At 43.2% G+C, this 27,971-nt stretch overlaps 1 protein-coding gene across 1 annotated transcript in view; it reads right to left on the reverse strand.

Moving 5' to 3' along the window:
* Positions 1–27,971, reverse strand: part of NSF (N-ethylmaleimide sensitive factor, vesicle fusing ATPase) — a 71,848-nt gene that overhangs the window by 19,261 nt on the left and 24,616 nt on the right. Inside the window, exons 8-16 of the mRNA XM_086477890.1 lie at positions 16,950–17,149; positions 14,937–15,102; positions 14,296–14,370; positions 9,609–9,796; positions 3,983–4,078; positions 3,214–3,370; positions 1,957–2,090; positions 669–735; positions 395–474 (exon numbers count right to left, since the gene is read on the reverse strand). Of these exons, the coding sequence (XP_086334016.1) occupies positions 395–474; positions 669–735; positions 1,957–2,090; positions 3,214–3,370; positions 3,983–4,078; positions 9,609–9,796; positions 14,296–14,370; positions 14,937–15,102; positions 16,950–17,149 (1,163 nt within the window). The remainder of the gene's footprint in view (positions 1–394; positions 475–668; positions 736–1,956; positions 2,091–3,213; positions 3,371–3,982; positions 4,079–9,608; positions 9,797–14,295; positions 14,371–14,936; positions 15,103–16,949; positions 17,150–27,971) is intronic.

A 27,971-nucleotide genomic window follows, 5' to 3' on the forward strand; every position in this document is an offset into this window, starting at 1 on the left:
TACTTAGAAATTGATTTCTAAATAAGGAGGGAGCACGTGGCTGAGCCAGGGATTGATTTGGACTGAACAGTTCCTTAGTTAATCAGAAAGCAGACAGCTTGCATATTTAAGTTTTACATGGTGAAGGTTAAACTTGCTTCCTTAGTCAGTATTTCTAGGGCTAACTGCAGAAGATTCAGCCTTAAGTAATTAGATAATTAAAGTTGAATCCTTTGTGGTTATCCCAGAAATGTCTAACTGAATGAACAGCAGCAGGCTCGGATTAACTTGACTGAATCACAGACAATAGCACTAATACCACTGGCAGCACAGCAGCTATCAGCAAGACACAAAGCTCTCCACTGTCAAAATTATTACAGGCATAGGGCATCTCGCCCCTCGATTGCTTTCTTACCTGAGGGGGGGCCTTCTTTAGCAGTACAAGAAGGGCTTGCAACACCAGATTAGAGAACCGTGGTCCAATTGGAACATAATCTGAAATGAAAAACACATTTTAATGCCCACTAAGCAGATGCACATTTAAGCCACTTCACTGTATCAGAAACAGTTCAAGGCTCCCCAAGTATATGGTTCCAGGTCATTTCCAGTTTGCAGTATTTCAACACTGCAAATATTTCAATATTTCTGCGCAGCAGACAACATAGCTCGCTCTCATCGTCCTGACTCACCTAGAAGTCTCTCAATGTCGTCCACAACCACACAGCTGAGTTGGGACTTGTACGCATCATCAAAGATCTAAAAAAACAGCAAAGTGACTCATTGTTAAATCTCAGCAGCAAAACTACAATACTCATGACAGGACCTGTTGACGTGTTTTTAACTAAACACAGCAGTATTTAGAGGAATACACAGACAACGAAAAAGGTAAGTACCAAGAAACTAGACTCGACCTGCATTTAATAAAACACTGCCACCTCCACAAATTCAAAGCTCAGTTTTGTTCATCTCCCCCATCCCTTTTGCAAAAAAAAGCCAGCTGCCCTGCATTTAATTGTGAGCAACAGACAAAATAGAGCACCGTTCCTCTGTTTATGGAGTGAGGCAATATTGATAATATAACAACACACACACAAATTCCCCACAATTGTAATGACGAAGCTTTTCTACCCAGGCTGGACACTGGTTACTTTTCGTAAAAGCATACTGCGGGGAGATCAGACCTACTCAAGGACGGACCAAGCCCCACATCACCCTTTACAGAGCAGCAAACCAGTGTCCTGCAAAGCTTTGGATCGAAACACTAAGTAGCAGTGAGGACACCAGTGGTACTGCAGGGCTACCTCCAGCACACGCTGATTCAAGTGAAGTCCAAAAGGCTCCTTTTCTAAATGACAAACTGGGCTTCCAGCTACGAGCACATCGCTTCTCTTGGAAACTACGCAACCCTGCAACGGACTGATCTTACAGTAACATTTCACTCACCTGCTTCATTCAGTAACGTCCAGCTAGAAGAATGAGTGCTGGCTTGCTTCAGTAAATGAAATCTCCTTCCTTCCACCTGGCTACTTGAAATGATTTAAGATGCTCAACTTGTTCACATTCTCCCTGCTCCCCAGGTTGCTAAAACTCTTGTTTAACTAAACATTACCAGCTCAAAACCGTTCCTAGTCTCCTTCAGGCAGGATCTATTCATTCCAAGTGCAACCCTAAGCCCTTCCTGCCTTCGTCTTTGCAGACAGAGCTCCAGCCTTGCTCACCACAGACCAGGTGTTTTGTTCCACTGCCGGTCACGTTTACATATAAGACCCAACTGGGACAGTGCCTCAAAATTTTCCCTGCGTCACTTTGTGTCAGTGCCACAAAAAACATTCAATCAACTTTACACATAAATCTACAGACAGGAATTTAGGACCTACAGAGAGCAGAAAACACAATCACAAGGGTAATTCACTTTTCCATCCACTAGAGAACAGAGAATTGGATCGTAATCAAGCAAGAGTAGGACACGTTAAGTACCTTCTTCATAGCTTGGCACTTGGCCGTTTCAGAAAATCCAATCATCTTATCAGGAGAACAGATCTTGATAAAGGGAAAGTTGGATTCTTCTGCTATTTTGGCTGCTAAAGCAGTCTTCCCACTGTGGGGGGGACCTGAAACAAAGGACAAACATAATGAAAAGACAAGGGAGAACACAGCCCTGGTAAGGCTCAGCACAGATGATATTTTAAGCATGTTTATAATCTCATTCAGCGGTTTTGAAATGACCTTTTCTTCTACTTGCAGAAGGAACACGCTAGCTCCTGGTGCAATCCAGCCCTCCAGATGACGGAAATTAATGCAACTATTTGAGCAGACACAGACTGTTTTGCTATGGAATCGACACAATGGAGGATGTCACACATTTTGTAGGACGGGCCACTGCACCAACATCAGCATGTGTTTGTATTTCGGAGAAATGTCTTGAACTACCTTTATGCCCCTTCTAAATAAGATTTCTGCAGGTACTGTGGCAAACAAGTCACCAGCATGAATGCCAGGTAAGTATTGACAAAGACAATTCGTTATTTGCCTGAATTCACACCAGAGTAATTCAAAGAGAGACCAAAGACACATCTTAATCTTTACACACAATACAAATCCATTTGGAGTGCAAGAAGGTATTGCCTACAAGGGATGTGTTGGCCAGAAGCACACAGAATTATGCAGGGGATCTATTCAAGGTTAATGTCCAAGCTACAGACCGCTAAGCAACAGCGGTAATCCACAATTTTTGACTTCAGGAAAGGAAGTGCTAAGTAAAAAATTTTACTGCAGTATCTGTAATGTAGATATTGGAACAGTTTCCTAGACTCTGCCTAGTCAGTAACAGCCCAGACAGAGGGCAATCCACCTCTGTCCAACAGCAGACACCTAGATGCGGCCAGATGAACTGACGTTTGAACTCAGCTAATTATGCTGATGAGCTCTCCAGAGACCTCAAAGAAAATTCAGACAAGTCACGCAGCTGTAAAACATCCACGTTTAGGTTATTAACTGGGTACATCCCCTTCTCCGTTGTGCCAGGAACAGGATTTCTCTCAGGCCGAGAAGGCAGTTTTAATAGCTACAAGCAATTTCACCCAAGTAAAGTGAAAGAGACCAATTCTAATTTTCCTCCCACGTGTTTCTTTCACGTACAGTTGCAGGATGGAACAGATGGCCACTTGGGCAACTGATAGGAACAGTTCACAGAAGTCACTTGGGGTTTTTTTGTTTTTTTTTTCTTAAATTTACCTTCTAGAAGCACGCTAACCAGAGGAGTGCGGTCACTGTTCTTGGTTTGTTGGACAAGCAGCTCCCCATCATCCAATACCCTCGTTACTGGATCACCCCATTTAATAATACCATTCATGATGTAGCTTGCATAGTCTTCCTGATTGGTTCCAAACGCCTGTATTAAGAGATGGAACATTTATTTTACTGAAAAATTCTGCATCACATCAGAAAAAACATGAAACAACTAAACATGGCCAAAGTGATGCGAACCAAGACTCTGGAAGATGCTTAAGTGAGACAGTCAGCATTGGAAGACCCCTTGGTGACAAACAACATTTCAGTTCAAAGGACTGAAGACTGTTGGAGATCGTGGATGTTTAGACACAACTTGTCATATACCCTCAAAACAAGTTTGGATCAGTGCAAGTTGCCAATGGGTTCTGAATCCACGTCACTTAAAGACATTTCTCAAAAATGAGGCTTAAACCTCCTACTATAGCCCATAATAGAGCTGACATCCATTAACTGAAGTAGCCTAAAGTGGAGAGTGTACACGTGACAAGAAGAAATTCCAAATTGCTCTTTATCTGTTCTATTTCTTTTTATGATGCTTGCATGTGACAAAAGGTACAAAACAGAGCTTTAGCACTGCAGGCGTTTCATTTCTACAACAGAGTATGTCAGCCCATGGGGCACCACTGCACATCTGATCCCAGAAGGAAGTTGCTACCTCACGTCATTAACTGTACTGGGTGACTATTCCAGGAGTTACACAGTGCCTACTTACTGGTTTGATATCATTCTCCAAAGATGCAAAGAAGTCTCCTCTTGTCACACGCAAGCTCTCTGCCTTCTCCATATCCACTTCCACTTTGTTGCTGGCCTAATAAAGCAATAAAAAACACTGAAGTACAGCAGTACCACACACGACCCCTTATCAACTTCCATCCACAGACCCAACCCCACAGTTGGTCTGAATCAATAAGAAAAATGCTTCTCAACAGGACCTGTGTTGGACATATGCTGGATACTGCTGGAGCCATCATCATCTTCGCAGAGCCACATCCCTGTGCCAGCCCCGCAAAGTCCTTAAGTAACAGTTGTTCCTCTCCACTGGGTGGAAAGCTGAAGTGAAGAGCACGGCCATGACCCCACATTTCAGAGAAGCCTCCCCCCCAAGAACAGGATGGAAGCTCTGCACCCTCCTTGCTGCTGCTGTGCTACCTTGACTACACAAATCAAGTACCAGTGAGGCTCAGACTGCTGCCCAGTGTGGGACTGATGCCACTTAAGTTTCAATTTCTAAAAGTTACTGGAGTTTTGTAGGTTCCCTGCAGAGCAGGGAACTACTCTTTCCATTTAGAGACTGAAGAAAAAATTCTTCGTTACGCTTTCTGGGTGCTGGATGGGAAGGGGATGAAGCCTCCTTCATTGTGTGACTTTTTTCAGAAAGACAAATTAAAATTCGGTTTAACCCACACCATCTTTGGCAACTAAGCCAAAAGTAAGAATTATTCTATTTCATGAGGTTTTAGTTTTCTATTCAAACCATGCACCTTCCATAGAAGAAAGTCTTTAAGGGGATTGGTAAATATTTGTCTTTATTTGCTTCAGTTCAACCAAAGCCATGAATCTTCCCAAGAGAGTGCTATCGGTATTACGTGGATTAAATAAGCTGCAGTTAGCTCAGCTCGCATTGCACTCCTTTCTAAATGAAAAGCATCACCTTTTTCCCCTTCTGCCATTCCCAAACCGTGCCACAACATTTAAAAAGACTGGAAGCAAATACACAGTAGAGACGGCGCTGCAATCTTCTCTTGTAAACCGCTTCTCAATCACAACTAGACGTACCACTAGGAGGTGGCCCAAAGCTGCTCACACTGAACCCAGAAAGGTTTTTAATTCTTGAAAACAACTTGAAAGGAGCCTTTAAAGCTGAAGACCTTATTCAGATGTCTGTAGACTTTAAAGCCACCTGTAGATGTATTACTGAGTATGGCTGCAGCTCTACAATATGGAGCAGCTCCATTACTAGGATTATTTGTAGACCTGCAAGTATATTGATCGCCTTGGGCAGCAATCAGGAGTTAAATGGATTTAATCAGAGAATCACAGAATACCAGGTCAGAAGGGACCTCAAGGATCATCTGGTCCAACCTTTCTTGGCAAAAGCACTGTCTAGACAAGACGGCCCCGCACCCTGTCCAGCTGAATCTTAAAAGTGTCCAGTGTTGGGGGACCCACCACTGCCCTGGGGAAGTTATTCCAATGGTTGATTGTTCTCATTGTGAAAATTTTTCCTCTTGTGTCCAATCAGAATCTCCCCAGAAGTAACTTGTACGCATTACCCCTCCTCATTTCCATGTGACTCCTTGTAAAAAGGGAGCCTCCATCTTTTTTGTAGCCACCCTTTAAATACCAGAACATGGTGATAATGTCTCCTCTAAGCCTTCTTTTTCCAAGGCCGAACAAACCCAGCTTTCTCAGCCTTTCCTCACAGGGCAGGGTTCCCAGTCCTTTGATCACCTTTGTGCCCTTCTCTGGGCCCCCTCCAGCCTGTCCCCATCTTTTTTGCATAGCAAGGACCAAAACTGAACACAATATTCCAGGTGCAGCCGACAAGTGCTGAGTCAAGTGGGATGAAGACTTCTTCATCTCTGCTGGTGATGCCCTTGTGGATGCAACCCAGCATCCTGTTGGCTTGCTCTGCCGCTGCAGCACGCTGTTCACTCCTATTGAGCTTGTTGTGCACCAGGACCCCCAGGCCCCTTTCCACAGAGCGGCTCCCCAGCCAGGTAGATCCCAGCCTGTGCTGCACTCCTGGATTATGTTTCCCCAGGAGCAAGACCTTACACTTGTCCTTGCTGAACTTCATAAGGTTCTTGTTAGCCTACTCTTCCAGCCTGTCCAGGTCACGCTGCGGGGTGGCTCACCCTTCCAAAGTGCCCACTTCTCCACTCAGTTTGGTATCATTGTCAAACTTCATCAGGGTACACTTGGTCCCATCATCCAGATCACTTATGAAGATATTAAACAGTGTTGGGCCCAATATCGATCCCTGAGGGACCCCGCTTGTGACTGGCTGCCAGTGTGGAAAGGAGATATCTACCACCACCCCACGGGTACGGCCTGTTGGCCAGTTCCCCACCCACCACACAGACCACTTGTCTGGACCGTAACACATCAGTTTCTCTAGGAGGAGGCTGTGGGGATCCGTACCAAAAGCCTTGGAGAAATCCAGGTAGACAATGTCCACCACTCGCCTTTTCCACTCAGTGGCATACAAACACTGGCTGTTACACGCTGATCCTATGGGTGCAGCCTGCTGAGGATCCCAAGCAGAGTCAGAGATATCAGAAAAAGGATTAGTCACAGAAGGGGGCAGAAGCTGACCTGTGAAAATCAAGTCATCTAACTGATAAGTGGTAAGGCAGAAACCTATTTTTAAGTAGCATAGAGAGGAGGCAAAATATCTCCATCCTTTTCCACCAAACTGCAGCCTTGAAAGACTTTTGATAACTTCTGGATTTCCCAATTATACCATAACAAATCTCTCTAGATTCCAAAACAAGTATGATTTTCATTGAAAGTCTTACACCACCACCTGCTTCTACCCGAGCGTATAACGGCCCTACATGATCTGATAGCTCAGAAGTACAAATTGGGATTTCAAGGGGTTTCTTTGAAGACATAGCAACCTCTACCACCTTTGCCTAAGATGGATGAGTCAAATAATTTTAACGCTCAAAAACGCGTCTCAGCAACATCCTCTTCTGACTACAGATGATCCACAAGAACAGGAGTGCACTTGAGCATGGGAAGGAAAAAAGAATAATAAAGATAATCACGTTATGTTTGTCTTGCAGAGTAGTAAACTCAGCCTCTAAACAACCACCTCAGGAACCCAGAGGTTTTGGTATTCGGCCAGTAACACTGTGCCAAAAACATAACTACACCCAGAGGATGGCTGACATGAGAGTCCCTTCCCATAAACACACCCACCAAGCAGAAATACAGGATGCCAAATACTAGTGGATCCTTAGTATGGGTTGATCACTCTTCTGCCTTGCAGAGGGAAGTGAAGGTACTTGAAACACTATTAATATATTCCTGATGTTTGTACACTTAAAACAGGGGAGGGTCTTTCTTTCCTAGTCTTTAATGAGTTATAGATTTTAATTTTTAACACACACACTTTGAGAGATTACCAGAAGAGTTTAAATGATTCAGAAGAATAATGCCCTTTGATTTTCAGTTTGTGCTCTTGCTTCTCATAGGTACTTCTGAAAACTAGGTCAGGTCTATGATGTATATTTTAAATTTTGCAGTACTTGTGGGAGAGAATACAATACCTTAGCGCATCATTTGGCTGAAGACATCTTCAGAATAAACAGCAAGATTACCCAAAAATACTACATCAAAGTGCTTGAAAAGAAAAACAAAGCGTGGCCGCTTCACATTCGGAATAAAGATACATATATGATTAAGATGTCAGTCACATACCAACCTAAAGGAGGGGACCGCTCTTTTACATTTAAGCATCGCCATTTTCCCTTCTCCCACTGTGACATTTTGGCACAACACGGAATATATCAAAACACTAATGGTTTCCAAACTCACCCTAAATTAAGCACTGAAAAATCCTCAACTGTAAGCAAAATTAATTATTTAAGGAAAATGCTTTGCCTGCGAAGGGATGAAAATACCTCCAGAGGTGCTGGTTTTTCCTTTGAGATGGAACACAAGAAAATGAGAAACTGTTGATGTTTGTGGTTTTTTGCTATAGGAAACAATTAACAACTTCTCAAGTAGTAAGGCTATACAAGAAAAATTAGCAGAAAGAGCCAGTTTTCCTTTAGAAAAGAGTGCTCCCAAGAGACATGAATGTCTAAGCAACCAATGATTTCTCTCGCTTAAATGAAAGCATGATTTGCTAAATCGAGGCTAAACAGATTTTTTACTTAAAAATATACCAGTGCTGTGGAACTGATGTCAAAGGCTTTCCCCTGCAGCAATTCACACCAGTTCTTGGCCACCAGAGCAAAGGGGCTGTGCCTTTCAGCCTCCTTCTTCACGAACTCATCATCTCATATTTCAACACCACTGAATACTGTTTTGCATCTGGATTAATATAACCTGACATTTCATGGTCTTTAACTCGTTTCAAGTTAAAGATACACTGACCTCCCATAATGAGCAAACATTGGGGAAGCAAGGCAACGTTCCTCTAGCATGGAGGGAGCTGAGAACATTACAAGCCTCTATGGACACCGAGACAATCGTCAAGTGAGTTCTTATTTGAAATGGAAGACATTGTACAAGCCCCTTCTGAATTCCACCAAGATTTTAGCATCAGCGACATCTTGGAGCAAAGGATTGCCTTCACAGCTTAAATACTTCTTCACACAATGCACATCTCCTTTGCTTTGCTTTGGTCATGGCCCTGCTGGTATCGTTTGCTGTTCTGAGTCCTTGCATTAGGAAAGAGTAAACAGTCATTCCCCACCCACCGATTCCAGCCCACTCATGATTTCACATACTCTTCATAACCGTTCACCAAATTTTTTTCAGGCTGAGAAATCCTAGTCTAACCGCTCTTCCAGTGAAACCCCTCCTACACCCCTGACCTTCCCTGCTGACCTTCCACATCCATAACCTTCTCGAGGACTGCACAGATTCAAGTAACGGAGATTTTATCCAGGACATAATCACAGCCTCATTTTTGCTCTGTACACCTCTCCCAGTAAATTCTAATGTTGCATTTGCTTTTTTCACTGATAAGGACTGAGCTGATACTTCAAGATCATTATAACTCCAAGAATTTGACCCCAAGTAATGGTCAGGCCAGTCCCTATCACTGCCTACACCCTTTTGAATTTTCTCTCCCCAGTGTACACTTAAATGCACTGACTACACCTTATGCACTCACATATTTCAAAATGCCTTCTGCAGTTTTCCATAGGTGGCCTTCATCTTTATGGCCACAAAACAGCTATGAGCTTGTAACCTCGCTTCTCCCCGTCTTTACAGATCATTTACGAATAGTTAGCGCTGCACAGGCTCCAGCAGAGATCCCTCCTGTACGACTGGCTGTTCTCACTTCCACCTCGTCTCCTGGGTCCAACCCATAAACTGAACTGAAAACTTTCCTTTCAGTTCTTATCAAAATACATTCTCAAGCAATCACCTTCCACTCCCACCGAGCTACACAAGAGCCACTTGGAGGTCAGGAGATGGCAGAGGTAACTCAGAACCATGTAAAAGCACAGTGAAAAGGTGGTGCCCATATGAATTTCATCTCCTAATGAGGTAGGCCGAGATGCTAGTACCCATTCAGAAGTAAACATTCAAGAAAAGATTCCAACATAATTCTTTTCCCTCTTCTTGCCCCAGTGAGGGATAACAGGACTGACCTTAATGTGTCTGTTCATAGCAGTAGACTGAGCAGCTCGAACTAAACCTTCTAGTTCAGCACCACTAAAGTTCTTGGTCTCAACTGCCAGTTCTGCAATGTCCACATCTTCAGCCAGCAGCTGGTGTTCCCGCATCCGTACTGTGTGGATATGAAGAATCTGGAATCGACCCTTCTCGTCCGGCAAGCCTGAGGTTTTAAACAGAACACGTCAACCAGTGTGTCAGCACAGCAACTGCAGCAAAGCCTCTCCCACTGCTCAATGGTCCTACTTCCAAAGGCTCTTTCTCACCACAAGCAATTCATTCTTACAAGTAGACTATTTGATGATGCTTTTTGTTTGAGAACATTCAATTACACTAGCTGCCCCTGGCAAACTGAAAAAGCATAAGGTTTAGTTCCTTTCCTCAGGATTCCTCCCGAGTTGGTTGCTCTCAGGCTTCCATACCAGGAATCCACCTTATACAAAGGCAATCTGGTCACTCCCTTGGCAGCCCTAAGCCCAGTTTCCACCCTGCAATTGTCACAGAACTGTAGAATCAGAGAACTGTCTGGGTTGGAAGGGAACTTTAAAGATATAGTCTACCCCCCACTACATGGGCAGTGACACCTCCCACTAGATCAGGCTGCTCATAGCCCCATCCAACCCGACTTTAAACATCTCCAACAATGGGGCACCCACAGCTTCTCTGGGCAACGTGTTCCACTGTCTCACCACCCTTATTGTAAGACCTTTCTTCCTCATATTCAATCTAAACCTGCCCTCTTTTGTTTAAAACCGTTGCCCCTTGTCCTGTCACTACAGGCCCTGGTAAAGTCCTTCTCTGTCTTTCTTATAAGCCCCCTTTAAGTACGAAATGGCCACAGTAAGGCCTCCCCAGAGCCTTCTCTTTGCTGGGCTGAACAACCCCAACTCTTTCAGCCTCTCTCCACAGCAGAGCTGTTCCAGAGTAGAGGGGGAGAATCACCTCCCTCAACCTGCTGGCCATGCTTCTCCTGACGCAGCCCAGGATGCAATTGGCCTTCTGGGCTGCAAGCACACATTGCCGGCTCACATCCAATTTTTCAGCCTCCAGTATCCTCACATCCTTCTCCACAGAGCTGCTCTCCATCCATCCATCCCCCAGTCTGTACAGATGCTGGGGACTGTCCTGACATTGAGCCATTGACTGTAACTCTTTGGGCATGGCCATCCAGCCAATCCCTTATCCATCTAACGGTCCTTCCATCAAACTTCTGTCTCTCCAACTTAGTGGCAAGAATGTTGTGAGGGACCTTATCAAAGGCCCTACAGAAGTCAAAGTAAATGACACCCGTAGCTCATCCCTTTATCCACCAACGCAGTCACTCCACCACAGAAGGCCACTAAACCAGTCAGGCACAATTTGCCCTTTGTGAAGCCATGCTGGCAGTCTCGAATGACCTCCCTGTCTTCCATGTGTTTCAACGTATCTTCCAGGAGGATCTGTTTCATGACCTTATCAGGCACTGAGGTGAGGCTAACTGGCCAGTAGCTCCCAGGGTGCATCTTATTACTCTTCATTAAAATGGGTGCAATATTCCCTTTTGTCCAGTCACTGTGGACTTGGCCTGATTGACGTGACTTTTCAAGTATGATGGAGACTAGCTCAGCAACTACATCAGCCAACTCCCTCAGGACCCTGGGATGTATCCTGTTGGGTCCCACGGTCTTGTGTGTGTCCAGGTTCCTCAGCTGGTCTCAAAACTGATCGTCTCTTACGATGGGAAGGAATTCATCTGCCTTGAGGTTCAGGGATTTGAAAAATGTGGGAACAGTGATTACCAGCGAAAACCGAGGGGAAAAAATTGTTGAATACCTCAGCCTTCTCCATGTCTGTTGCCACCAGTTCCCCTGTTTTATCTATCAGGAGGGGATGGGGGTGTATATTTTCTTTAGTCTGCCTTTTCTAGCCAACACACCTTCAGAAGCCCTTCTTATTAGTCTTCACATCCCTTGCCAAATTCAGCTCCAGCTGTGCCTTAGCTTTCCTGATCCCGTCTCTACACATCCAGGCAGTGTCCCTACATTCTTCCAGGGATACATGTCCCTGGTTCCACTGCCTGTGCATTTCCTTCTTACACTTTAATTTGACCAGGAGGTCCTTACTGAGCCATGGTGGTCTCATGCCTTCCTTGTCCAATTTCTTACATGTGGGACTCAAGAGCTCTCACGTGCTAAGAAAAATGTCCTTAAAGAGCTGCCAGCTCTGTTCTGCCCCTTTACCCCTGGGGGCAGTTTCCCAGGGGGTCCCATCCACTAATTACTTAATCAACTGAAAGTTCACTGTCCTAAAGTTCAGGGTCTTGACTTCACTCTTCACCCGGCCCATACCATTCTCATTAAATGTTCATTTTTTCCAGCTGAGGTGATAATTTCCCAGTTCGCACCTTTGCAAGTCCTTTCTGAAATCCATATTATGGAAGATACAGAAAAGCCTTTTAAAAGAAAGCGTAACAAGTCAGCCTGGCACATCATCATCTTGGGAAATCCATGCTGTTCCTTAGCTCACTTTCCAACCTACCTTCACAGCCTTTATTAGAAGGATCTGATAATTTGCACTGATTAGAATTTGTGCTGAGGGTATGTGAAAAGACATTTTTAAATGTACATAGTCCCCAGCAGTGTTCAGTCCTTATCATCTGAGAATTTATTCTAGGGATGCCTCACTCAGTCCCTGGAATTTATTTAATTTAATTAACTTTTGTTAACTAAAGATGCAGGTACTACACCTGCAATACAATCAATCTCTCCTATGGTCACTAATTACAGTTGCTATCAAGCATTTGTTTTCAAGTATGAGGCTGTTCTAAGGCAACTGTCACTGTGGCTACACTTCTTCATCCCTAAAGCACTTTCTTTATGGAGTCTTCCCTTCAATGCCTTGTAGCTGTGTTAGTTTGCAAAGACTTATGTGGCTACAGTTTTTACCAATGCTAATTCTCTCATTACTATTCGTCAGCCTGACTTCTAATAATTCTCTATGTACTGCTATACCCTTCCCAATTTGCCCTTTTTGGATTAGGCCAGGAGCAGGCATGAGTTTCTTTCAATATTTTTTCCTGCATCTAACAAATGTCTTAGTCTCTCGCGTCTCTGGCATATTTGAAACCACCCATGCTGTCTGTGCGCCACAAGATCTCTAAACCCCAGCTAGCGCTCTAGTTGTCTCTCTAGTCCTGACATCCAACGCCTGATACAAACTGTTCCCTACAGTACTCAAGGACAGCATTAGCTCTGGAGCAGCAGCAGCAGCAGCTCCCTGCCTGAGTTACCTCTGTGGCTGCCTTAGCAGTCATCGGCTTCATTTCCTCATTCCTTCTTTTGCCTGAAATCTTTCTTTTTCAGCTATCACAAAAACTCTTTCCCGTTTCTGGCTCTTTCAAAGAGTGACGTTACCCTTTAAAGATAATGGAAAAAATCCCCAGCAAGCTCTTTAGATTACATTGATAGATAAGATTTCAAGAGCTTCTTCACAGTTCAAACCAGCATAGACAACTACAATTTTGCCTGCCACTCTAGTACAGTATCATAGGATTTTTAGGGTTATAATGGGCATTTTCATCTTATTTTCTGCAACTGGAAGGAAACAAAACATATTAATATTCACAGCCTTGCCTGTTCCTTTTTGTGACTCACTACAGTTGAGAATTTTTACTTTTACGACAGTTGGTGCCTAACTCAGAACACAGAGAAAATATTTTGTGACATTTGTACATCTGTGGAAGGTTAGTGGAAAATATTTAATGCGCTCTTCCAAGCTACACATCCAAAACTGCATTTTCAATCTCTAAATTAAACACAGATCTCAACCAATTTCAGTTTCTCGATGCAAGACAGGATCATTAAGCTTTTAATCAGTCCCAGGCTATTCTCTATTTAAACTTTCTTCTGTGAACTGTTAAGCTTAGAACTGAGCACCACAGTCTAGTCACCCTTTAGACTCCACCATGATCTTTACTGATCAAACTTCTGATCTCAAATGCAAAGTCAGAGACTTATTTTCATGAATCTAAGATGATCTGGGCTTAATTTCTTAATAAATCCTACATTACCAGCTGTTCCATTATTTAATCTGCATCGGTGTCAGGCAGATGTGTACCATTACAAAGACCCTTTTAAGCTACTGACAGTTCTTTTCCAGCTCACTAGAATAAATAGCTAACAGAGCTCTCTGGCTCACTTTTAGTTCTGTTGATGCAAATAACCCAGACCTGCTGATTTCAGAAGCCAAGAGCCAATGCTGTTCAACATTTGCAGTTCCTGCAGTGAAAGTCTCTGCTATCACTTCATGCAAATAAAATGATCTGCACTTCCTCCAAGTCAAGAATCACTCACACACTGTTCCTGCCTGCTCTACGAGTTCAAGACTTCCACCATTTCCACCTAAGAACGGTCTGGTGCCATCACTTGGCTCCTTTCATTCACGCGAGAGGGTCCTGCCTGCCCACACCTACCCCTTCTGCTGGACAGAAACTGATATCGGGTCAATGGCTTATCAGCAAGTACTTTAATTGGCTCATTAAATTTACATGTAATATTATGGAGGGAGCTGCATGAAGTTTAGCACCTATGCCATCCTGGTTAATTGTCCACATTAGGATATATAATTGCTTTATGATTGTCAATACATGTGAGCTTATGCACTGCAATATGCCAGGTTGCTTACCAATCTCCATTTTCACCTCCAGTCTCCCCGGTCTCAGCAGAGCCTCATCAATCAGGTCCGGCCTGTTGGTCATGCCTAAATTCAAAGTTAAAAACAAAACAAGCATTATCTGAGCTTACTCAGTGGGTCTCCAGCTCCTGTCCAACTCCTGAATACAGCCCACTGAGCTAAGAGGATGCCTCAAAGAGTCTCGAGGGAACAGGCAAAAGACAGCCATCTTCAGGAATATTGGAAGAGTCGTGCCCTGAAGTAGAGTCTGGGCAACAGGGATCAAACCTGCACTTGTGCCTGTATCTGCAGGGCTCCTGGCATCAGGACAACCAGACAATACAGCTGGAGAAGCCCCACTCCTTCATACACCGATACATCAATGCGTATCATTCCTTGCAAGTTTGCTTAAACTATGAAACACTTGTCATCTAAAGCTAAAGAAGGAAATCATTGAACGCAGCAATATCAGCCCATTACAGCACCATCTTGCTTTAAATCTGCTACTGATGCTTATCAAAGAGCGATCACTCGGTCTGGGTTAGTCCAAACAGCTCCAATACCAGCAATGATAACCCAGCTGCCCTGCAATGAGGAAAATATCAGCATTTTTCAATCAGATCCCATAACAGAAAAAGTAAGCACCGTCATACCAATCACCAGGATGTTATTGAGCTGCTCTACTCCATCAATTTTAGACAGCAACTGGTTTACAACAGTATCATGGACTCCAGTGCTGCCCGCCATGCTTCCTCTCTGCTTGCAGATTGCATCAATCTCATCAAAAATGATGATATGCACACCGCTGTTTGCTCCGAGCTATTGGAGAGAAAAACACGTCAGGAATGCCACATGTCATCACTGAAAGTAATCCAGACAAAACAGTAACCTCTCAACAAGCTCAGCCACACAGACACAGAACTTTGATACCTCCAAGCGGTTCAGTATCACATATTATGTACGTATCAGACCCCTTTCCAGAATAACATCTTGCCATCCTCTGCAACAGGGTGGTCAGTGGGCTTTGCCCAAACATAGGGCTTCACAGCTGACACTGGTAAGAGAAGCTGTGTTTCAAGGGAGAGGTCTAGGCTGAACGAGAGAAGCACAAGCCCAAAGCTCAAAGGGTCACAGTACTCAGTATCTGGGACAGCCCTCCGAAAGAGAGGCAGAGAACAAAGCACATCTGCGGAGGGATGCACCCGATGCGGGAAATACCCCAGATTGTACTGAAGTTGGTAAACGTACAGCTTGCCAGACCAGCTTTGTTCTTGATATTTTTAAGGAGTCCATTCGTTCAGTGCCAATCTGGAGCAGAACTGCTTATTTCCAGGTTCACTCAAAGGTGAAGCAGTTGCAGCTGGTAAGAGAACAGGATACTTTTTGTGACCGTATTATGAAGCTTTTTCCCTTCAAATTCCAGCTCTAAAACATCTTTTGTGGACAGTGGAGACCATATTAACACTGGGTAAATGTGCTGTCACTGGCAATCTGCCCCAGACACAAGTCATTACAATACCAACCTTTTCGAGACCTTTTTAATCTCGCAACTTGTCATCAGGACCATCCCCTCCAGCCAATATAAAGTCTATTTTAACAGGTGTGTTATTGCAAAGGAAAAGAAGCTCACAGCTTTCAGTTACATTGCAACAACCAGAGAGAAGGAGATTGTTTACATCAGTATGGGTTACCACGCTAAGCTGACTTAATGATTAATAAATCTTTTGCAGAAGAAAATTAAATGGTTTCAAGCCACTAGCAAAATCCGCAGTCTTGTTAGGCGTAAACACAATTAAGGGATACAATGCCCTTTGCTAATGTCTTCTGAAAAGGCTTCCCTATATTTAACTGTGACTTGCCTGACATTGTATTTTCTTTACCAGAAAACCTTATCAAGATTAAGTAATCCACAGCAGAGAAAAATTACCATTGCACACGTGAAATAAGTATTTACATCTTCAAACTAAAGACTGGGCTTTTGATAGCCAGCTAAAGTAATGGATACAAACACCAAGTTTGGAAAAAACAGAATCTTTGTCTCCAAGTTTCAAAGATCCATACTGTCTAGTTTTGAGACTCTATTCTCATCCACCAGTTTTCTGCTGAGAAAAACTGACATGTATTGATTATAACACTTTGAGGATTCTAATATACTAAAAAGCCTGTAACCCAAAAATCTGAAACCATGCAAGCTTATTTGAAACTCATCCTGTGCTATGTGCCACCTGAATTTAGTAGCAAAAATCCAAATAGATTAATTATGTCTTCCCCACAAAAGAGGAGAAAAGAAAAACCAGAAAAACTCTCACAACCCCATTTTTAAGCACTTTTTGAGCAGGTGACACACCACATAATACAAAGCATAGCAGGATGGGCACTATGTATTACTTTGGAATAACTCTGCATGGAATCTAATCACCCTGTCCATCTCCAGCATAGCTAGCTAGAAGACCAGCTACCTTTTCAGGTTCTAAGATTGCTTTTTTCAGCTGACTGTGTGACTCTGTAGAACACTAATATTCAGTTACAGGAGTAACTATAATCACAAGCTAAGCAGTGACTCAGTCGTTTAATGCAAGCAGTAATTTTCTCATTATAAACCTCCTTTCCGGTCATTCTTTAGGCACATTCATACTGACCATGCTATTTATCTATGTTTGCATTACCCTTCTTTGTTCTTCTTCTGCATCAGCAAACAGCTTGCGGATGTTGGCCTCAGATTCGCCCACATATTTATTGAGGATTTCTGGACCATTGACCACCTTTGGTTCTCTGGCATTCAGCATCTTGCCAATCTGTCTCGCCATAAGTGTTTTACCACAGCCTGGAGGTCCATACAAGAGAATGCCTTTCACATGCTTGCAGCCTGGAACAAGAGAGAACAAGCCGAGAAAGCAGGCTTACGACGGGAACAGCCATGCAGTAAAGAGGGAACTGCTGCGCACAGCAGAGGTGCTTTTACAGGGATCTGGCAGAGATGTGCATTAGCCTGAGCTCTGCTCGGTGCCTTTATCAGTGGAATTCAAACACAGAATTACCAGAGCAGATCAGAGTCGTTCCAACAACCTGGCAAGGGCCAGGAAAAATAACCCCTAGAACAGCACAAATGCTCTCCCATGCAGCAGGCGTGTGAAGTTAGCGGCTAAGGACTGAAAGCCTGAACTGTGACTTCTGGTTAGTAACCCAAAGCAGAGATCACTTGCTAAACATGTGAATGACATACTTTTCAGTTCAACAAAACCCCAGAGTAGGTCCCACAGATGCTGATCACCTCCAGGTAGTGAGGAGCTGCAGATACTTTTTGAACATCACCATATGCCCTGGACACTAAGCAAAGAGTACAAACAACTCGGGAGAAGCATGTACTGCATCTGGCTCGTGTCTCTCTTCGAGAGGGACGCTCAGTGCCTACAAAGGCAGCCTTCCTTCACAGAAGAGTTTCAGCTGAGCTTAATTTTCAGGTACGTAAGGAAAATGAAGCATCAGACGCTCAAAGTTACTCAACTGGCAGTGAGCTCCCACTGTAGACACAGATCAACCACACGAATCTGATTATTGAAAGAGGAAATGAGGAATATCACGTAATAATGCCTAACTTTTTACCCCTATATTGGGCTTTAATGAGTCCCACATAATACATCTAGTTCTGATCGCAAGTTCACAGGAAAAACACTGAGAAAACTGAAAAAGCCTTCTAAGGTCCACTAGAACCATCAGCCCAAAAAGCTTGACCTGCAACTAGAAAGACCTGAAACATTCTAATTTATTCAAATATCAGCACTTTGATCACTGGGTAAATGTGATCACTAGCATTTAAATCCTCTCCTCTGGGGAAACAGAGGATACAAGGGTTGCAAGCTAATGCTCGATATCCCAGTGAGCAACAGGCACAAGTTCAAGTGTGCACACAGCTCCTGACAACAAAGGTTTCCCTGAAGGATTCATGGAATTTTGGATATACAGTTCGTGAGTCCCAGATTTCTTTTACCAACTGTCTGAATATCCTTATGCCTGAATATTTCATGCTCTGACTTACACTGTGCTAAGAGAGGCTGTGGTACCAGTGCCTGCCTATGATGAAGTTTGGTTTATTCACCTAATGGGACTACCAGCATTTAGACAAGATCTAGCCAGACAGAAAAAGTAACTGCATCAAGACAAAACCTTTTTCCTGGGAGCAATCCGAAGGGGCTTGTGTAGAAAAACCCTGAAACAGGAAAGTAGAAATCATGTATCAGCATCAAGTTTTAAACACTGAGCACCAGACTCAGGGAAAGCCTCATAGAAAGCCACAGTTTCATAGCAGAGGCATCTAACTACAAAAACAGAGAAGGAAAATAGAAGTTACCTAGAGAAGACAAGACACAGGACCTATATACTGCCCAATTTAAAAGACATGTGTAAGACAGATGCAGGAGCAGAGTGAGTTTGGATATTGTCTGGTCATAGAGCAGTGAGGGAATAGAAGTGAGAAATACGTAACGTATTTTGCCTAGATCCTTGTATTTCCAGCAGACTTCCTTTTTATATTTCCAGTTGATAGTGAAGACCAAAGAGTAAACACAAAACTACAAGTGAACAAATTTATTTCAACATTTAGGACACAGCAGGTCTTTCAGTAATTTATGTCTTCCTACGCAATTTCAAGCACAATAAAAAGTATTAGTTCCTCACTACATCCCTCCACTTTGCCCATGGAAAAGACAGATGGGCTGACAGAAAAACACTCAGCCTACAGGGACTCAAGGTGTCCTTCTCATGATTTAGACCATCTTGGCCACACACAGCATCACCAACAAGCTGACAGACTGATCTACTGCCCTTCCTCTAGAGTAATAACAAACTCATGTCACTGTCATGCTCACCAACCAGACCAGTGAGGACATCCCAAGCAAAGAGACCTCGAGGAAGCTGTAACCACTGTAGCCTATGGGAAACAGCACATTTGGAATCCGCCTCGACAAAACCCTTGACTCTGAACACAAGTGTTTCATTACAGAGGTAGGGAATTCAGTAGCACCTTCTCTTTTTCTCTTGCTCCATCTCACTGCTGCACAAAATCCCTACGTATGTGCTCCAGACAAGTGAGGAGCACAAGATATCACTGTATTTGAAAATAAAAAACCCCCATATTCTAAGAAAATTTATCAAAACCCTTAGAAATCTTGAAGCATTAATTGTTTGAGCTAAAAAGTAACACATTAATTAGTGGAAACTGTTCCATGCAGTAGATGACATTCAGAAGGCATTCGTTTTATACCACATTCTTGCAGTTTGCCTTTTTTAAGGATGCAAACCATCCAACAAGAGTCCTGCTGTGCTTAAGATACATTAAAAGCAAAAATCCAAAAAGTAGCAAACTGATGGCACAGAGCTCAGACTAAAAAGGAACAGAGTTCAGTTTCTACCATCATCAAAAGTTTAACGAGCTTGGACGCATCGAGTTATTGGTCACCCACACAGAATGACCTCCCCTCCTGTTTCGGGCTTGTCTCAGCTACGTGATGAGTTCACCCCATACAAGAGTCCTCACGGCTGCACAGACCTCAAGGCAACGTTCTGCCTTTAAAGACCAAGAACTTTTCTCCTTTATTAACTCACCGAGACTCAACTGTGATTTCATTTACTCCTGAATATTATAGCGATGAAGAATTCATTTCAATCTGAATAACTTCTCAATACAAAATAATTTCTATTATCCACATGCACTGCTCTCTTTCTCTTTGTTGTTCATACACTGAAATGAAGTTTCAGGAGAACACTGCTATGAGGAACATCTGATCCCTATCAGAACCCCATAGTGCTGCACTGAATAAATATGGTAATTAAGCTGAAAGGTTTTTCTGGGCTTCTCTGCAGATAAGGAATTTACTACAAAAATCAAGAGATCTAGCTAAGAAGAATTAATTGGTCAACGTTGAGGCATCTACGAGTCAAAAACATGAACAACATATACTGTCAGTAAAGACAAGTTTCACACAGGAACAAATGAGGCGTAGCTAAATTAAAAGCTATTCCTGTCAAATCAACGTCACGAAAGGTATTGTTAACGTGTTTCATGGAGGAACATGATCACCTATGTAGCCAAACAGCACAAAGCAGGATTTCAATGATGAGTGATGCTTTCAAGGGAATTCCCAAGCAAACTGATGCTCAGACAGCTCCCCTGTGCTCGAGCAGGAGAGGCTATCAAAAGGCTACCGGCAAGTCAGGGCACATGTACACAAACAGGCCTGGGAGCATCCTGAAAGAGGCAGGGAAATTGTACTGTGGAGTATCATTTTTCTCTAACACGCTTTCAAAAAAGAAACATGAAGAACAGTGTGGTCCTATTTTTTTTTTTCCTCTAGTTTTCCTGCAATTCACAATCTCTCTCCTAGAAGCAGGTACAACCTAGTTATATCCACTAGAACCTCCTCTTCCAGAGCCCAAACACCCTGAATGTCTTGAAAAGCCCAAATATTCCCCTCCTCTGCATGAGCTCCCATAGCCCCAGCAAAGGGCTAAGGCTGTAACACGCTGTACCTCCCATGGAAAGCAAAAGGACAGGCGGCACGGTTACGGCTGGATGACCCTGGGGAAACAAGACAGTCTTTGGACAAATTTGCTTAGCAAGCCTCCAAAGATTTTCACCCTCTTCCTATTCAAACTTGCTTGTCATGAGAAAGCATCACCTCTTGTGTGAGAAATAAAAAAATAAAGGACAGACGCTATTGGGGGGGAAAGGGGGCTGGTCAAAGGTAGGCCACTGCTTCAGCTGTCTGCCGAATCCTCAGCTGTACCATGCCATCAGCTACTCGCCCCTCCAGAGCAAAATCACCAGCGCTGGGACACAGCAGGTTCCCAGAGACAACCTGACAACTACCAAACCTTACCCAGACAAGCCCCGTCGGTGCCGGGCAGTCCACGCTCAGTCTTTGGCAAGTAACACCACACACGGGTGTTCCCCCACATCTGAACATCAAGGACATTACTGACCATCTGCTGCAAGATTTGGTTGCCGCTGAATTGGCAACATCAAGAGCTGGCTCTTGCTCAGGTGGAAGAACATTCCTGAAACCAAAGCAATTAGTTCCTCTTCAAATAAAATCGCCACAAGCTACTCCAGTAGAGATTTCCCTGTACAGCTACGTTCACCTGGCTAAAATTAAAGTTTTAAACACAAGCAGGACTTTATTAAAATAGACAGGTGATGACAAACTACAAATGTTACGTCTCAAATCACAGTGGGACGCTATGCACCACACAGGAATTTTGATTAAGTTTATCTCCCCTTTGTTGATTTCACCAATGCAGCCCAAATGTCAATACTATTATGAGAATCTTACAAACACAAATTATTAGCAGTGCAGACATCTCTAACTCGTTAAGCTTACCGTTAGGACTCCAAATCAAAGGTCACTCCTGTAATGTGATAGGTAATTATGCAATTTAATGACATAGAGTTAGAGCCTGAATGGGTATGTTAATGGGAACTAAAATATACCAATATGGGAAACATTCTGCACAAAATATCAGGGAAAAAACATAAAAACTGGTAAGAATGGGAGAGTTACTAGTGTTACCAAGAGAAGTCAAACACTACTTTGAACCAGAGTGTCACTTACCCAAAGACAAGATAAAGTTTATTTGTTCAGGTCTCACTATTCACTTGTTTTGAAAGATCAGAAGAAATGTTTTAGTATAATAGGGATTTTCTACTTGGGAGTGTAATTCCCCTTTTAATTAAAATCAAAGCATTCTGGTGTGATTGTATCATCCGTACGTACCTATCGGGAATCTGCATCGATAGTAAAGTACCGCTGCTGAATACATCAGGGAGAGATGCTTATCTTTGCACATTAATCTTCAAGCAGGTTAGAGTCACATCAGGGTTCCCAGACTTCACCTGCCACACAGACAAAATTTCCCCCAAAATTTAAGTGGAATTTCCCCCTCCTCTTATCTTGTAAGCCTATATTCCAGCATTATTCCAGCCTATATCACTGCTTCCAGTCAATCTTCCTGTAGGATTTACGTGCTGCCGACACGCAGCAAGACTGAAGTAACCTGTTTCTACTTTTAATTCAAAGCTGAGACGGGGAAAAGGCTACGCCTCAAACAGAAGTGGACTCTCAGAGACAGTTTTTTTGATCTATAAAATCATTTGCCACTGTGAAGAGAAGACAAGAAAGTCAGTGAGTTCTTCCTAGATCTTCAAAAACAGCTTTCTCGTCATAACCTTGTTTGGCTGTGAGAAGTTTAATGCAGACATCTATTAGGAGGCAATAACTAGATTTATGACAATGGCAGGACATTTATCAGTTTCTGATGGAATGTGATAAAAATGAAAATAAATCAGCTTTTGAGAAGCTTCCAACGGAATGCCTTTGGCTACAGAAACAAAATCATGACTCAGAAAAAGGGATTTTGATAAGACTATATACAAAACAAACCAATCTTTAAAAGAAGTCAGTCAGCACTGTAGCAAAAGAGTAAATGCCTCTGCCTCTTAATAAAGGATCTCCCAAAATGTAGCTAACTTCGGATGAAGATTATGCAGAGCTGGTGGATGGATTGCTGAACACAGCAGCTGATGTTTACAGTCATATCCCACCTGGATGTTAATAGCCATAAATCTCAGCAGCATTTTCTACTTTTTGGAATAAAGCTGGATCATGTCTGTCTACTTAGAAAGTCGACATGATGTAATTTGTAAATGCCTTCTGGAACACTTACCCGCAGAGCATTACAGAGTAAACAAGTATCAACATAACAGGGTCACTGGGATGTCTCCAGGCCTGGTTTTCCAGCTAGAGAAAACCTGCGGTTGCCACACACTGGTGACGATGCCTGCTCATGACCACCACAACTGCGGCCATAGGAAGTAAGTGCAAAAGTCCTCTCAGCATCTGGTGATGACTACGGCCACTGACCCCAAAATGCAGAAATTCCTTGCAGCACGTTTGGTGTAAAGCCCCTTCTCTTCCTTCCAAGCCTGCCATCTGCGACCTTCACTTCACATTTCCACATTCCTGGGTTGAAAGAGCAAGCGTTTTTCTTTCCTGGCCATGCAGAATGTTGAAGCCCTCTCTTGCATATCCCTCCCCCTGGTCTCTGTCCAAGGGTGAAGACCTTCAAGCCAATCCACTCTGTGTACGGAAGCTTTTCTGATCCCACCGTCCCGATGCCCTCCTCCAAAGTTTTTCCAGTTTCACGGCATCCTTTCTGATACAAAGACCAAGACTGAACCCAGCGATTCAATACGTGAACAAATTACAGATTTACACAGAGGCATAATTATGTTCTATTTTGTGGGGTTTTATTTAATACTTCTTAATAATTACCAAATTCAAGTAGGAATTGACTGACCCCTACTGTGCCTCTGAGCAACTGTTTCATTAAATCTAACACAGCCCCAAATTTTTGCTCAAGTGGAAAATCAGCATTTTACAAGTAGTGATTTTCATGCACATCATTTTTCACTGATCAACATGAGGTTTCATTTGTTGTTTCATTGCTGAGTCACTCAGTCTTGGAAAGTCCTTCTGCAGAACCACAGAACAGCTGAGGTTGGAAGGGACCTCTGGAGATCATCTCGTCCAACCCCGCTGTGCAAAGCAGGTTCACCGAGAGCAGGTTGCCCAGTGCACCAGCCACTCCTCCCAGTTTTGTGTCCTCTGCAGACTTGCTAAGGGTGCGCTCCATCCCATCATCCAGGTCATTAACGAAGAGATTAAACACTATTGGCCCCAGTATGAACATGTGGGATACACCACTAGTGACTGGCCTCCATATGGGCTTTGTGCTGCTTGTCATAACCCTTCACGCCCAGCAGTTGAGCCAGTTTTCAGTCCACTGTGCTGCCTGCTTACCTAGTCTGTCTTCCACCAGTTTTTCTACAAGGCTGTTACAGGAGACAGCATTGAGAGCCTTAATACATTTGAGATAAACATCCACTGCTCTCCCCTCATCCCCTGAGCTGGTCATAGAACGCTATCAGGTTGGTTAAACACAATTTCTACTACTTCATAAGACCATGCTGTCCACTCACAATCACCTTCTCATCCTTCACTTGTATGGAAATAATCTCCATAATTGGTTGCTCCATCACCTTCCCAGAGACTGAGGGCGAGCTGGACAGGCCTGTAGTACCTGGCTTCTCCTGCTTGCTCTTCTTGGAGATAGGAGTGGCACTTGCTTTCTTCCAGTCCTCAAGCACATCTCCTGATTGCAATAACTTTTCGAACAGAATTGCGAGCAGCCTCACAATGACACGGGCCAGCCTCCACAGCACTCATGGGCGCGTCCATCAGACCCCAGCTGCAATTCAGTCTTCAGTTTAGATTCAACAGGCTCCTTCCCCCGAGTCATTCGTGACCACACTAAACAGCAGAGAAGTCTGCAGAATGTGACTGCAACTATTCATCACCGAGTGCAGACCAGCTATTCCTACAATTGTTCCCTCAACCATTTATCCAGCCACACGTAACCTCTCCTCATTTCCTTTCTTCAAGTTTCTACAATATGGGGGATGCTGGGGTGCTCTGAAGTCAACCTCCATGGTTTTACAAAGATGAGGGAAAAGGCAGATGCCAGAGACTTCTCAGCTCTCCTCCTCAAAGAAAGTGCACACAGAGGTCTTCTCAGATATGTGGAGGAAGAGTTAAGTGAGAGTTAAGTAAGACCAGATTCAGCCTCAGTGGCCACAGGAAAACATGTGCTTCAGAGTGAGCAGAGCATTTTATAATCACATTAGGAGAAGACCAAGGAAAGCATTGGTCTACACTCCAATAAAGAAGGAAAGCTAACCATAGAAAATGCTAAGTTCAAACAGCTAAATACCTTTTTTTTGGTTTTACACCAATGAAGACTTCATGTGTTCTGTGGCAGCTAATAATACCAGTGACAAATGGGCAAGAATAGGAAACAGGAGTAGGAAAAGAACACGAGATAGTCCACGAGAGTACGAGGTATTTGCAGATTATCTGGACATGAACTTCACCCAAGAGCACTCAGAGAAGTTGAAATCATGTCAAAGTCACTGAGAACTTGAACAGGGTGGGTGAAACACTGGGGGGAAGGAAGTGAATGTCATCCATAATGTTATAAAAGGAAAAAGAAGGGAGCCACGGGGTTGGACTAAATCTTGAAAGATCCCTTTCAATCTCAACTGTTTTCTGACTGTGTGGTATAGACCTATCACTAGCTTAATTCCTGGAAAAATCTAGCACAATGTCTTTTTAAGTAGATAGAAGAAAACAAGGATACAAGAAATAGCCAAAAGGAATTTATCAGATCAGCCTGAGACAACTTCCCTCTAGGAAAAGGTAGGAGGTCAGACACAGAGGGTTTGAGAAAACAAGCAAAGCAACAGAGGGAGATTTAGACTTTCATGAAGATATAAATAGGTCTTAAACATCTTCATAAACATGTAGGAAAAACACAGGCTGAATGAAGTTAAAGGTAGAAAAAAGCGGATGGAAAAAAACTCCACCAAAAAAAGCACCACGAGAAAGGATCCATCCTGAATTTACTGGTATGCCGTGCTTTTATTAATAGCCTGGAAGAAGGAACAGAACGCACTTATTAAATCTGCACTTTACAAAGCCAAGATCTACAAATACACTGACAGGCAGGATTAAATTCATTTAAAAACAATGTAACTTGATGCACAAGTTTCTAAATTGGGGTGGGAATAATTAACTGCATGTTGCAAAGCAAAAAAATTGTGATATTGAGGATTATAAACAGCACGTACACCGAGGCACAGACAAAACCTGCCAGTTGATCTGGAATTGATTAGCAGCCTCAGTTACCGTGCCCTGTTTTGGTCACCACGCTTCTACGCAGTGAAGAATGACCAAAGGAAGAGAAACAACAATCAGTGATGTAGAGGTTGTGAGAAAGGGTTTAAGAATCTGAGATCTAGCCTGAAGAATACTGAAGAGAAACACGAACAGACAAGTATGTAAAAGCCTTGTCCAAAACCATAAAAGAAATAAACAATATATGATGAACTGCTGCAAGACTGAGAATAAACAGTTGAAAAATTCCAACAGTAAAGATGCTCTAAGCAGCAGAACAGGCTGCCTTGGGAGGTTCTGGCATCTCTATCACCTCAGTTACAGGTTAGACATGTTTGACCCTGATTTTTCATTAAAATTATCCTATTTTAAGAACAGACTGGATGAGATCCTTTCCATTATTACAGTATCTGAGTACCTCAAGAACATTAATGTATTAATTTTTAAGATAGGGTGAGAGACAAGACTCCACTGTCAGAACCCAAGAAAGGAAATAAAATCTGAGTATCTGATAACTGAACGTTCATCTTGTGTTTTGTTAATACTTCACTTCCAAATAGCGAGCTGTACTTCAAAACTACAGAGCACTGAAACCAATTGATCCCAAGAGGTCAGAGGACAAGTTAAGACAGTTACCAGAAAACAGGAATCACCTCGGAAAAGTCTGATTTAACCTACATATTGATGGTAACAGGAGAGGATGGGGAATTTGGGTGCCATTTCAATCTCTTAAAAGGAACGTGATCCGTAACACCAGACATTTCTATACCTGTTATTAAACCGTAACAACAACAATGCAGAACCTGCCTTTTCAGCAGCCTCTATGACGACTGATGTGCCACATAAGTCAGAAAAATCACTTCCCTGCTGAAAGTCAAGCTCATGTTTCAATGCATGAGATACTGGACTGTTCTTTAAAAAGAAAAACAGGAGTTCAGTGCTAGCATTTTCTTCTCGGGCCCGAGAAAATGCTTTTCAGTTTTGCTGAAATCTACTAAATACGTGTCGAAGTCAGGAAAAAGAAAAAAAAAAAGAAAAAAGAGAACAGTGTTACAATAAGTATTCAGCAATCATCTTAATGTTAGACAATGGCACAAGCCATTGAATGAGCTGAATTTAAATTCTCAACAGAAAACCCAGCATTTAACCCGGACGTAAAGAAAGCACTTATCTGCAGGAACAGTTTAGAAAAATACAATATTTATCAAATAAAAGGAGGAGCTTTAGCTTGAGTGAGAGGATGCTTTGAACAGCAACAAAGAGTAACCAAAACCAGTTCGCGTTTCACCAAGTTCCACAGCTTTACTATGAGCTGGAACATCACAGAGATCCACAAAGGGCTTGAAAAGGAGGACAATTCCCTAGAAACACGGCTTTTGCAGAGCTGTCCTTCAGAAAGAACGTGACTGCTACTTTACCTCCACCAGTGCCCTGCAAGGGTAAAGCTCCTTCCATACAAGTATCATCCGTACAACCGCGAGGCCGCACAGCAGCACTAAAAAGGAGTGCCCCTCTCACACACCTTCCTCAGTCCCCATCCCAATACAGATTTATTTCCACTTGGCAGCCACAAGATCACGAAGAGTCAAGCATCAGGCGAAAGGTAACAGCATCGCCGATGTTTGTAATGCCAAAGGATCTCCAGGAAGTGGCTGCAAAACTGCAGCCTTACAAGCGACCAGCTTACACGGATGAAGGTTCCCACGGAAGCGACCTTACCCTCCTGCCCACTGCCTTCCTCCTGCTGCCCCTGGCACCCACGTAGCCCTGTCACATCAAGCCAACCAGAGAGCTGACCTAGCTGGATGCTAACCCTCTAAGGTTTTTTTATTAGTAGTGGGTTTTATTTCCAGTAGTGTTAGCTCTCAGTTGGGTCATACCAGCCCAAAGCTCCCACAGTAG

Source organism: Leptosomus discolor, chromosome 25, assembly GCF_034619465.1.
Source record: "Leptosomus discolor isolate bLepDis1 chromosome 25, bLepDis1.hap2, whole genome shotgun sequence".
Taxonomy (NCBI): Eukaryota; Metazoa; Chordata; class Aves; order Leptosomiformes; family Leptosomidae; genus Leptosomus; species Leptosomus discolor.